The sequence below is a fragment of the Humulus lupulus genome, chromosome X (genome assembly GCF_963169125.1).
Source record: "Humulus lupulus chromosome X, drHumLupu1.1, whole genome shotgun sequence".
In the NCBI taxonomy this organism is placed as follows: Eukaryota; Viridiplantae; Streptophyta; class Magnoliopsida; order Rosales; family Cannabaceae; genus Humulus; species Humulus lupulus.
Genome location: NC_084802.1, coordinates 250,032,778 through 250,047,150, shown reverse-complemented (window position 1 = coordinate 250,047,150; position 14,373 = coordinate 250,032,778). Strand labels below are relative to the sequence as shown.

General features: G+C 37.7%; 1 protein-coding gene across 1 annotated transcript; it reads right to left on the bottom strand.

The window, feature by feature from the left end:
* Positions 1–5,881: 5,881 nt before the first annotated feature.
* LOC133803488 (ethylene-responsive transcription factor ERF022-like) lies at positions 5,882–7,002 on the bottom strand. Its single transcript, XM_062241550.1, has one exon. It carries the CDS (start codon positions 6,904–6,906, stop codon positions 6,280–6,282), a length of 627 nt encoding a protein of 208 aa, XP_062097534.1. The 5' UTR covers positions 6,907–7,002; the 3' UTR covers positions 5,882–6,279.
* Positions 7,003–14,373: the final 7,371 nt, after the last annotated feature.

The following is a 14,373-nucleotide window of genomic DNA, read 5'->3' as shown; positions in this document are numbered from 1 at the left end:
AAGCCCAGCAAGAAAACCCAAATAACACATAACATATGCAAAGCAAATAGCTGGCAATAATTCACTGATACATAGGAAAACCACCATAATAAACAAGTACGGCCATGCCGCTCCCAAGGCCTTACCAAAGCCTGGAGTTTCGGTTCTCACCGCGAGGATAACTCATGTATCCCTTGGGTCCCACCCTGAATATAAGCATCCCATGTGCTGTGTTACTTTCGGCCCACGGCCGCCCCGGCCTATGCCGTACCCGGCCTCTGCCGCTCTTTTCATCATAATAACACATATAGTACATTCAAAATAAACATTCACACACATCATGGTTCATTTAAGGTTAAGCATTTGCACGTAATACAATCCGGGGCCACGCCCTACAATCACACAGTGGGGCCATGCCCTAAACTCGGGTGTTACGGTTTTCTTACCTTTAGATTAAGTAGCATTGATCAACCTGACTCCTTGAGCACGATCTTACCCGAGCCCTAACGCTTACCTAAGCAAAATCCACAAGTCAAAGTCATCACCAATCCTAAAGTCCAAAACCTAGCCTCGGGACTAATCCCGAGCCCCCGGGAAGTCCTAAATCCCCAAAACAAAGTGGCGGAATCGAGCCCCGAACCCTAGGTCAAAATCCCTTCACAAAAGCCCAAAAATCCCCTCTGTGAACAGTGCAGCGCTACAGCGCTCAAAAGGTAGCGCTGTAGCGCTACAAGCAGAACCACCCTCACCAGACAGGGGCTAGCGCTACAGCGCCCCCTGCCTAGCGCTGTAGCGCTAGTTGCAGCACAGCAAAACCAAAAATCGCATCTTGCGATTTTCTTCCCCCATTTCGAACCCAAACTTGTCCAACTCTTTCCCAAGCCCAAAAACAAACATATATACACCACACACTCATCCCAAGCACCCCAAGAACTCAATCCCAAGCTCAAGCAACCCACAACTCAAAATCTAACCCAATGAACCCCAAAACCAGAAAAATCAATCAAACAACAAGGATAGGGTCTTAGAAATCATACCGTGGGTGGAATTTCGACCTTGAACTGCACCTTAGACCTCCTTGGCTTGCACCTTTACAACCTTGACCTGTTTTCCCCAAAAACCCCATCCATTTAGCTCAAAAACACAGTTCAAAACCAGCAAAACCCTAAAACCGAAAACCTCAAGAACTTACCTCAAATCTCTGATTTGATCTTGCTAATCTCTTGCAAATCCACAAACCTAGCTTACCACTGAGCTTCACCTCAAGAAAAATCAAAGAAAAAGGGTGGGAGAACCACAAACCAAATCTTCAAAGCCAACCCTTCAGCTTTCCCTCTCTTCTTTTCTCTTCTTTCTTTCTTTCTTTCTTTTCAGCCTAAAATTTTCTCTACTAAATCCACTAAGTATAAAGGCCTCCTTTATTTTATCTCTTGCAAGCCTAATGACCAAAATACCCTCTCTTATCAATTCTAAGCCTTTATGTCCATAAAGGGCATTTTAGTCATAATACCCAAATTCCCACTAATTCCTCAAGTGTTCCTAATAATTCCCGTTCGCTACCCAATGCCTAATAAATCACCAAATACATTCCCAAATTCTCGATTAACTCCCCAAGCTTAACCCAAGCCTGGTACAGGTTCCCGCTTTGACTTCCCGCTAACCCGCTCGTTCTAGGATCGTCTCGAGTCATAGATCACAGGTATCAACATAGTCATGCCCAACATGGCCAAATTACAAATATGCTCAATCAGGTCTACATGCATATTAATTCACATAATCATGCACCACAATTAATCACATAATCATAAAACGTGCACTAAATCATAATCATGCATAAAACCCATTAAAGACCCACACAGAATTCCATTATGCCCTCCAGGCACGCTATCTCAGGCCCTAAGCCTTAATACCGAATTTGGGGTCGTTACACTCATTGTACCCGTGGCCATCTCTGAACCTTGACTGGCTATGGTGAGATCGACTGTTCCCTCGATGTCCGTTTCTGGCTGAACCATCCCGAGCGTTAGAGGGTGGTCTGCGCTGGTCGTGGTGTCCCCGTGCACCATCGCGACGTGGGGGGCCCCGGACCGCAGAGCCTAACTCTGAGTCTCTCCTGTTGCCGGGAGGGTACTGACCTCTGTTCGGTAGGTTTGGCCCATCATCCCCATGGCGTCTAGGGCTGCGAGGCTGATGCTCGGCCCTATTCTGCCTCTGTTGCGGGGGATTACCCCGAGCAGCTTGGGATGGTGGCTGCGCCTCAAGATCCTGTGGGACATCGTCATGGGGCACCTGAGGCTGTTCGGGCCTTTGCGGACTCGAAGGCTGAATTGGCGGGCTCGGATTAGGACCCCTCTGGGGTGGCCCATTCATCGGTTGGTCAGGCTGCGAAGCAGGTGCAGCTTGATTTCTAGCCAACAGCAAGGCTGCCTCCAGGGCTGCCATGGCTTTGTTCTAGCGGCGATCCACCTCTGCTTGCCTTTCGCTCAATTCCGCGCGCTGCCTTTCAATCTCTTGCTCCTGCCACGCCATAACTCCAGCAGCAGTCTCCTGACTGGCTCTCAGACTAGCCAGCTCTTCTTGCAACGCGCCCAGAGTACTCTTCAGCGTTGCATCATCCATTTCCTCCTCTTCAAAGTCCAGTTGTGGCTCATCTTCCGCCATGCTTGCAGGAGGAGGAGGAGGAGGCGGGTTTGACGGTGCAGCGGCGGCTGCTTGTCCAGTTTTCTTTCCTGCTTTCGCCATTAGTTTTCTCAACGGCAATAAATCAATCTCTCAATGAAAGCACCAGAATGTGGACCCAAGATTTGGCCAACTGACACGGAGTCAAAATGTGAATGATGTAAATGAACGTATAAAGAAGAACGTAATGACAAAAGTAAACAAAACACAGTAATTTATAGTGGTTCGGCCCCATGATCTGGTAATGACCTACGTCCACTTAAACTGATATTGATATAAGAATCAGAAGAGTGATCAAAGAACTAGGGTTTAATGAGTTTCACTAACCTCTGAAGAACAACACAAGTTTACTAGGAGAATTACTATAGTTTCGAATGATTCAAAAGCAAAAAGTCCCCTCCCTTAAGCTTTCTCTTGCTATTTATAGGCTCAAAGGGGGTTTACAAAAGATTGTTACAGATATTCTCCCCTGAATAATCGGGTACAGCAGGAGATTGAGTGAGATAAATTCGGGATTACAAAGATCTTCCCATAAATGTCGCCTTGTACACGGAACCGTCGACCAGTCTGGTCGCGGGTAAGACGGGCTTACCCTGCTTCTACTGTGTCCTCTGGTCGATACTCTAGCAGACGCTTCCATGTGTCAGCCACGTGTCCAGGGATTACTTGCCACGTCATAAATGCAAATTTATTGGATAACAAAGCTAAATAATTTAAATTTGAATTAGTTATTAGGTTGTTAGATCTTATATGACAAAGTAGTTTGAATAAATAATTAAATAAAAATTGAAAAAAACCAACATCCCTAAAAATAGGGATGCTACACGTGCACACACAGTCCATGGACTGTGTGTGGCATGTAGGCCTATTTTTCAGGGATAGGATTTTCATTTTTATTTATTTAATTAATTAATTAATAGATAATTCAAAAATTAGTTTTTGGATTTTTTCATTAATAGAATAATTAATTAATTAAAAAGTAAATTGTAAGTTGTAAGTTGGTTACAAATTTATTTTTTAATTTTGAATATTTTCTTTTAAGTATGACGAATCTGAAAATATACAGAGATCTGATATAACTCAGTCTATTCGCTCTGTGAAAAATAGAACGATAGTTTTCTCTCCCTGAAAGATAAATAACTAATTCTTAGGTCTATTCTCTTGATCTCATGTGTTGAGTACATCAAGTAGAATCACAAATAAACTATCATTTATTCTCTAAGTGCCCACACACTTCTTGAAGTGTAGAGAACGCTTTGGAAGATCTTGGTCTGAGTGCTAAGTAGCAGCTTGGATAGGAAGATCATTCTAAATACGAAAAAATATCAAGGACACTTGATAGGCTTCAAGAGGTATGATTTCTATTATTATCTTGCTTATGATTAATGTATGTATATTAATGGATCCACATATTTAAAGGTACTTTAAATATGTTACAAAATTTTTGTTGTACACTGGGCCAACCCCACCACCTTTCCGCTACGTATTAGGAAATTCGTTCCTAACACAACACACTGGAGCAGGGTGATGTTACGGTCTGGATTGTTAGGGTGACGATGGACGAGCTGATTTGGGTTAAATCTAACTAGCCTAAAGTCGGAGACAACCCTATCTAATTCCCTATAACGGTATTGGTTACCTTGGCCGGAGGGGCCGGCTGCTGCCCCCGATACAACTCGTTCTAAATCAGGTCATTCTAAGTCATCGCTAATATTATATTATTTCAGGCGACTTTTTATTATTAGGGGTGAAATATGATCTGGGAATCACAATTATTAGGAGCAACATTCAATTTATTGTGCCGCTAATATTAATTATAACTAAAAGCTCTCCTAAAAAGCATTTTTTATATATCATAACTCTCCATCGCCCCTAAAAAGCATTTTTATTGTAGCGTGTGTATATATATATTATAACTAATCGATGCAAGTAAAATTCAAATTATAATGATCATTGTATTATAATTTTGTTTATGATATAATCACAAATATATAAAACTTAAGTTATCTAAAAACTCTCATTTTTTTTGTATCTTTAATTATTTTACTTTTTATTTTTTTTCCTAAAACATGAAATTGATATTTTTTGACAAATTATAATTAAAAAATAATGTTATAGTATATAATAATCTCTATAATAAAGTGGTTTCTTAATTTAAACTTACAAAAATAAAATAATATCTAATAAATAAAAATTGAAAAAATATTTTTCAAACAAAAAAATATTTAAGAATTAAATATTGGTTATTTTATTATAATATAATTTTATTTTATATATTTTTATTTTGAATAATTTTTAATAAATAAGTTTATTGCAAAAAAAGTTTAAAAAGTTAAAAAGTAAGTTTTGACATCTTTAACTTTCAGTTGTAACTTGTGTATAAATTCTTCACTAAACTAATTTTTGAGAGATTAGGAAAACACCATTTCAGTTGCATTACTTTTGGCTTCTATGTATAGTTCGTACTCATAATTGAATAGTGCAAGTGTGATAATAAAATTAAAATACAATCAATGCCACCCATAACATCTGGTCAAGCTTGTCATCACAATCAAAAAGCCAGCATACATATAAAGATATATATATATATATATATATATATGTATAGATAATTTACCACCATGACATAAATAAAAGGGTTTGGCTTTTTTTTTTTCCGGATTTTGATTGATAAATTATTAATACCTTATAGCTATATAATTATATGGTATATATATTTATAAAAGCTATATATATATAGCTATATATATTTATAAAAGCAATTAGTTTTAATTATAAAAAGGGGGAAATGCATAATTAATTATAACAATTACAATCACCATTATCAAAAATTCACAATCAATTGAATTAACTAAAACCATAGACAAGATATAGTAATAGTACTCTTCACTCACGAAGTTTTTCTTTTCTCAATAGAGTTAATAATAACAACAATAAACAATGATACACGTTCCTCTTACATTTTAGTTTTGTAACATTTATATATCGTTGGATAAATATCGATACGTGTGTGAATCGATTATAAATAAATCCCTATGTATATTCTGAAAGAGTAGGGTTCAATTCGACCAAATTGATACAGCCAAAGCCAAAGGCAGCCCTCTTGCAAGTCCACGACACAAGTAGAAGAATCTTTGGCAGACCATAAACATATTATGATGTACGAAAGGACAAAATTTAGATAAAAGGATAGACCTTAATATCATATATATATATATATATCAAAATAATGAATATTTCAACATTCATAAACCATTTCCATTTCCTATATATTTTTGATAATGAGTGAGCTACTAATCTCGCCAGTGGCTTATTAATTGTAAGTGAAACACTAACGAGAAATACTATATATGCCTATCAACAACTGATAATTTCAGTTTTGTTAATGATAATAATAATTTCATAATTGCTAAATATGGAGATTCAAAATTGTCCCACTATTTAACAGAAGGTACATTAGAATTATGTTCGAATAGGAAAAAAAAGTATAAATATATATATATATATATAAATAAATTTGTAAATTGTGTATTAAAGTAGTGAAGAAAATAGTGATTAATATAATATATTTGTGCTAATAGTTATATTTATGTAATTAATATTATATATCTAATTAATGAACTAGATGTCCCAAATAGAATCATGCTGTATTTCGACAAAATCAGAAAGCTCAACGTCGTCGTTTAAACACACATGATGAGACGTGGAGTAGTAGTAGTACTGATCCCCAAAGAAGACAGTACTACCCAGCACCGCCGCTCCCATTTGCATCCACGTCATCTTTGGGGAATCCAACGGAGACTCATTAATCGCCTGAATCTGACTCGCTGATAGCCCCACCGTCACCGGCACTGAGTAGCCATTACTCTTAATATCAGCAGCACAAGCACTTTTATTAGACGACATGTCATTTTCGACTTCTCGATCCATCGGCTCCGCGCTCTCCCTCCTGAACCGCAATGCGGCCTGCTGCGCCGCCAACTGGACATCCTCGGGCCTTGAGGTGGCGGGCCTTGGGAGGGCTTCGGCCAGCTCGGGGAAGTTCAGGTGAGCCGCACGTCCTCTGAGGTGGAGCGCTGCCACGTCGTATGCGGCTGCCGCCATCTCGGGAGTTTCGTAGCTGCCCAGCCATATTCGGGTCTTCTTTCCGGGTTCTCTGATCTCGGATACCCATTTTCCCCACTTTCGCTTCCGGACTCCTCTGTACGCCACGTCTCCGTACTCGGATTCTAGTATTACTTGCTCCATTTTTAACTATCGCCGGGGTTTTGTTCTGTAGAGACCACACCACTTTAAATTTTTCTCTCAACTCTGGAAGCATTTATATATATATATATACACACACAAATATACATATGAGAGGTGGTGAATTAAAATTTAATAAATTATATTATATAATTATTCAAGAAAATCGATGAGTGAGCTTCGCAGCAGTTACACGTATGGTGAAAGCTGTCCATGGATGAACACATGTGCATATAACTATGTATTAGATTAGATTAATATATATGTCATATACAGTCATATCATCATGATCTTCGTGTCTGTTATATTATGCTATTATAAATTTTCCTTCATATGACGCAATTATTACAATATTACCGTGTGCTTCTAGCATCAGTTTTGTAATATTTAGTATTTACAAATCATGATCAGCAAATATCTTCGTATTTGTAAATCATTATAAGAAAAATCCAGAAGTTTTATTTTCTATAGGTATATATATAACAAATATACTTCTTTAAGAAACACATTAAATTGAAACTTAAAAAACTAAAATGACCCACAAATATTATTTTATTTTATTTGGTATGGGGCGTCTTAGAAAATACTCACATCAAAATGAAAATGTGTAAAAGAAAAAACTAAAAATTAAAAAACAAAAAAAAAGAATGACCCACACATTTGGATTGATGGGAACGGGATATATTGATGTTCCCTGTGAATGACGCGGTTTGATTACTGCCAGCGAATCCCCTCTTTCTCCACAACAAAGTTATTTTACCCTCGTTACGGACACCATCAAGTACCGCTCTAAATTTCATGCTATACCTTAGTAATTGGGCCAAATTAAACTAATATTTTATAGCAAAAACGAAAACATATGCAACGTCCAAAAGGACTATTTATTTTATTATATAAATGCCAGGCTCAAAAAATGCTTTGATAGGCCCAAGGTTTAATTCCTTATAAAATATAGGGCCCAAAGCTCTTCAATGAGCCCAAATAGCATTTTTCTTTCACAAAAATCCAATACGCAGTGTTTTAATTAGTAAGCTCTTCGTATGCCAAAGCACAAAGGTAATGTGAGTTCCTCTCACAAAAGCAGCAAAGGAGATTATTATTTATTAATATTATAATTGTTTAGAAGAAGAGGATTAGAAGCACGAAAGTTGACTACATATTAATCAACCATATTCTCCTACTTAGTTCAGGACTCTTCTCTCTAGCACTATAAATAGCCAACGTTGGAAAAAAGGGGATGTGATTTTTCTTATAGCTTTACTCTGCTTGAATAAACACTCAATTAACTTAAGCAACAAAAAGTTTTCTTGCAGATAACCCCAATCGCTTTGTTCACTTCAGAGATTCAAGATTTCAATCGAAGAAAGGAGGCAAAGTGACTGGAGAAGAAAGATCAATTTCCAGAAATACCCAAGCAAATTTTTGACATCAACAATTGGCATCCTCTGTCGGAATCACTAAGTAGAAAATTTTAATAAACACTCACCAACAACTCTTATCTCGTAACTGTGTGACTTGAAGAAGAACGAGAAGTCATGGCTCCAAAGAATACTGTCCCGACATAGACTAACACGCCATACATTAATGTGCAATTAGATCGAATGTTGGTGACACGATCAAGGCGCGATCAAGGAGCGATCAAGGCGCGACACTGAGTTTGAAAGACCTCGAGATCAAGGAGAATTATGTATGGTTGACCCTGCTGGAGGGGGCACCTCTATACCTCATTGTCTTGGAAAACAACCCCAAAACCAAGATGGCAGCCAAGGTGATACTGGCAAGTGGGTCCCACAGGACTAGATCCCACAGGCGTAACCATCCTAATGTGAACCGCTCTATTTGGACTGCAACCCTGAGCTCCGTGGGATCAAAACAGACTCCTAGAAATAACCTGCCTGCTCAAAACCATAGGAATGTGCAAACAACTCACGTCGCTAAAAATCAGCCCAATCAGACGGCCCGAGCAAGGACTACATCTAGTCGAGCAGAAGTCCCCATGAATCCTCCAACACTAACCTGACCAGCTAGTTAGGTAAAAAGATTTGAGGAAACTTTACCACAAGTCTGAGATATTGGAGTGGATAACGGATGACCTAGCCTGGTGCTCCCTGATGGATTATGGATAGCCTCGCCAGTAAGGCACCCACCATTGTCGATTCGTCATTCGACACCCTCGCGAGCACAGGGTAATACATTAGCTCATGCAAATAACTGAAGAAACTCTACTCATAGAGAATATACGTATGTTTAGCGATATCGAGATACTGGGGTCCGAGTTTGCATAAACAACCAATCTCAATGATTTTATTTTCCTTTTAATTAAAACAACTTTTATTTAAAATGGAAATAAATTTAATTAAAACCTGTTATTTTTTTTTTAATTTTAAATAATGTATTCATAAAAGTTTGTTATGATAAATAAATTATTTCATTATTTAAATATCAAATTTCTAATAAATAGGATATTTAACATTTCTTTAAAAATTATAAAAAATAACAGAATAATTTCAGAAAAAAAAATCTGGACCAGTAAGACGGGGACACGTGGCACCATTTGGTGCTGCCGGGGCCATTTTGTACGGATCCGTACGACGTCCGCGGCAGCAACTTGGAGGGTGGCCTTGGAGGAACGGTGGCTGAATTCTGAATCCCGGGCTCAGTTTTGACTTTGTGTGATCAGAATTACAATTTTATGATGTCAAAAACCAAATAAAATTACATAAATCCTATGCCCCATTTATGGCTTACACAATGATCTAATCATAAACAAATCCTAACCCACAAATACCATACAATTAACGATTCAACATTCTCATGCATTCAATCATATTAAGCCATCCATTCATTCATCAAAAATAAATAAATGAATAAAACTAAACCCACACAGATTCAATATATATATATATGTGTGTGTGTGTGTGTGAAGATGGCTCTGGTACCATTTTTTGGATTTTATAGATCAAATCAGAGATTATACGCAGCGGAACAACAATCAAAATTGTTAATTTAACCGCACAAGATTTCTAGATCTACTTCTTCACAAACATATATATATTGAATCAAAGATATGAATAGAAAATTATCTCAAGTCCTTCCTTGCTGCTATCTTTTTGTATGGAAAAAATCCTTGAGATCTCACTCCAATATCTTCCAAAATGTTCTCAGCACACCAAGAACGAGTGTGGGTTCGCTATACAAAATAATAGGCAAAATCTATTTATCAGATGTTCTCAACACATGAGATCTGATAAAGTTTTGACCTAAGTTTGTGAAGAACAGTGACCTATGCTTGTATCACTGTTCTCTTTCTCTCAGAGAGATTTCATGACATATTTTCTATCCCTGAAAAGTATCGTTTTGAAAAAACTGATATCTATATTTAATATATCCAATATATTAAAAATAAAATATTAGTTATTTTAAATAATTTGAAAATAACTAATCAGTTATCAGATTTTATCTAAATAATAATATTTTAATCATATTACAGTATCCCATTATTTATTTAATGTTTAAATAACTAAACTTGTGGAACCAAGAAACTACCATGAGCTTCTTATGCATGTAGCACAGTGACTGTGCACTGTGCTACACATGTACCACATGCCAAGGAATGCATGTGATTTTTCCCAATTTTTTCTTATTATTTAAATACCAAAAATCCCAAAAATAAATTAATTCAAAATTAATTATATTTTTGTTAAATCAAATAATTAATTAATTCTCAATTAATTAATTACACATAATTATACAATAATTATGTTTAGTGCATAGAAAAATATTTTACTTATGAAATAAGTCATTTTGCCCATTTTTGTATTTACATTTGTCAGTGTTTGTTTGAGCCATTTCGGGGACCATGGACCTATAAGATTAAGCTCCAATAAATTGAAACTAAATAATTAAACTCTTTAATTATAATAGTTAATTTATTAATTCTGATATTTCTCCACTATAAATTCAGAATTGCACTCTTTATGTTATAGATATACTTTTACAGAAATCTTATTCTAAGTTGTCCATTGATATAACCATCTTACAATAGTTCAAACCTCTAATTAATTAGTTCATAAATTAGAATGGAATAATTACCACTTTACCTTTGTAATTTACTTCTTATTCCTTAAGTACCATTAATTCACTAGTGAATAATTAATCTATAATCTAATTATAGATTTGAGCTCAAAATCATTCAGTTCCAGAATTAACCCTCAAGGGAACTAATATACGACCCGTTATGGAAGATTAGATTCTGTATTGTTGATACATGTTCCCAGCCATCCATGGTATTAATTCTCCAAAACAAAAGTCATTAGCCTCATTCTATGAAAAGACCTTAACAAATGAATCAAAAGATTTAATAAACATGAACAAGAGTTCATGAGCACTCAGGATTTAGGTTGATCTATAAATGAACATCAGTTATGATATGAATTACAATTCTTTATTGTTAAATGGTTTTTGGATAAAGACTTTTATTCATATCGGTCCATGTCATATATAATCATATTATATAAAACACCTTTACCGAGATGTCTTACCACATTAATAATCCGAATCTAGATTATTTGTATCAACATGATACTCAGCAAACCGTACTTACAACCCCAATTAAAGAATTCCATAACATCAATTTGTTGTTGTTGACTATTTTTATTCATTCACGTGATCTTAATTCTCTCGTACTAATACAAGATCACATCCTCAATAATGAATATGGAATTTTTCTGATATTTAGAAAATTATTCAAACAATAAATTAATAATCTAAATATAATAATAATAATAAATCATTGTATTTATTTATTCATCGAAATAATAAATGTCTTTTACATGCTTTTAGGACACACTCCTAACAATAACGAGCTCCCAAATAACTTGGAAGTGAAGGATCCAACCCTTGAGCAACTCCCTTTGATGGAAGAGCAATTGAAGTGTCTCTTGTCAGAAAAAAATCAGGACGTCTGTGATTGTGACGAGGAGCTCGAGCCCTTAACTCCTCACATTGCTTCAGCTCCATATCCGATAGAATTTAAAATGTCGAACATGACCACCTATGATGGGACTACCATCCTGTGAACCACATTACGACTTTCAATACTTTAATGAGGGCCCATAAAGTTAACATTTACGTACGTTGTGTCCTGCTCCTAGCCACATTAACAGGATCAGCCAAGCTATGGTTTAATAACTTCAAAAGGCATTCGATCTCTTCCTGGCAACATTTGTCAAGGGAGTTCAAGAAATAATTCTGAGCTACAAAAGATGGACGAGTAGAGGCCAACTCCTTGGCTAATATAAAACAACAACCAGGTGAATATCTCAAGGCTTACATTAACGTTCAAGAATATATCAATTGGAACTAGAGATGTTGATGACCGCTCCAAGCTCATGGCCATGCGATCAGGAATCACTGTGGGAGGTGAATTGTGGAAAGAACTCCTGGATCAAGCTTAAGAATGGATAAACCTCAAGGAGGAAAAATTTGCGATGGCTGGTTTAGTCAAATCCCCACTCAGCCCGTTGGAGTGGCAATGAGTATTGCAGCTACCCCTAGCAACTAGGCAGGGAGTAATAATAAGAGAAATGGAAACGTCGAAGGTGACCAGGCAGGGTCAAAGAAAAACAAGGTCGAGGAAAAGTACACGTCAATATTCACCGCCTATACCGACCTAACGGATACGCGGGAACACATATACCTAGTAAATAATGTTCGCCTTCCTTGGAAGAAACCTAACCCTTGAGAAATCAGCAGGCAAAAAGAGATCTTGTCAACTCAAGGATGAGATCGAAACACTGATCTGAGCTAGACGGTTAGCACAGTACGCTCGACATCGGGTAGCTCCCAATCCACCATCTGTGCAAAATCTGCAACCAGCTCCTGAACATCAAATGAATCCACTACCAACTCTCCCAGCTCTGGAAACCCAACTCATCCCTCATCATGTTGAGGGAAGAGACATAGCCACGAATGCAGACATACCTCATTTGGCTGGCACGTGCAATGGGGCCCAAAAAAGATATATCGAGGAGCTAAAATCCCCTGATGGCAGAATTTTCACCCTGGAGCAGCGGTTGTCAAAGCAACAACGAATGGACAAACAACCCATCATTTGTACGGAAGAAGACACTAGCCTCATCCAATTCCCTCATAATGATCCACTTGTAATAAGCATTCATTTTGCGAACCAAAGAGATAGAAGGTTTTTGATCAATAATGGGAACTTAGTGAATTTTCTATTCAGATCTACTCTAGAGAAGATGGGGCAATCAGTAGTCGATCTAAAGGAGACCTCCACGACTCTATATGAGTATTTGAGAGAAGGAACGACAGCAATCGGAACGGTCAAACTCATAGTAACCTTTGGCGATGAAGTACAAGCTGCGGCGAAGATGCTCGAGTTCATCATAATAGATTGTCCGACTGCCTATAACGACATTGTGGGACGACCAGCATTAGCAATGTTTGAAGCCATAACTTTTGCACACCATTTAGCCATGAAGTTCCCTTTGCCCTCAGGGATATGCACAGTAAGGGGGGACAAGCTCACTGCCAGGGAATGCTACAACAATTCCATGAAGGGAAAATCACAACCTAGGAAGCAGACCTGGTGGTAATTGAAGAAGCCGAGGAGCCTCAAGAAATGGTAGTTGCTGAGGAGGCGGAAGAAGTTCAGATTGTAGTAAACAAGGCCGCCCAATAGGAAAATTTTTCTTGAGGATAGGTGAAGATCAATTTGAGCTCCAAGCTTTGAAGGAGCTAGAAGAGGTGATTCTTGACCCAGAAACAAAAAGTTGTAAAAATTGGAAAGAATATCAGTGCCGAACACAAAAGGGATATTTTTTAAGGTAAAACCTCGACGTCTTTGCTTGGTCACATTCAGATAAACCTTGGTGGTCACTATAATTTAAAAGTTACAAACCCGCCGACCTAAGCGGCAAAAATAGGGTTAAACCCTTGTTCCCCTGAGAAACCTTGGCCGTGGTGGTCAAGTGACCGCATATGTACACGTCGCCACCTAACCTCTCCACTCAAGGATGGGTAAGCTTTTCTTTTCCTTTACCTTCACCACATAGCACCCGTGACCCAAGGCTCGGCAAGAAAACTTATTACTACATGCATATAAGTATCAATAAATGATTATGGAATCATTTTTGGGCTTGCAGCCTTAGTCAGATGACCATGGAGCCATCCTGTGGTCCTGTGCCCTGAATAGATGACCCTAGAGTCATCCTGGGGTCCTGTGCCATGAATAGATGACTGTGGAGTCATCCTGGATCCTGTGCCTTGAATAGATGACCATGGAGTAATCCTGGGGTCCTGTGCCCTGAATAGATGACCGTGGAGTCATCCTGGGGTCCTTTGCCCTAATTAGATGACCGTGGAGTCATCCTGGGGTCCTATCCCCTTGCCATTTTACCATCAAGTCACCCTGGTCCTTTTAGCCATAGCTCTTAGTAACTACCATGG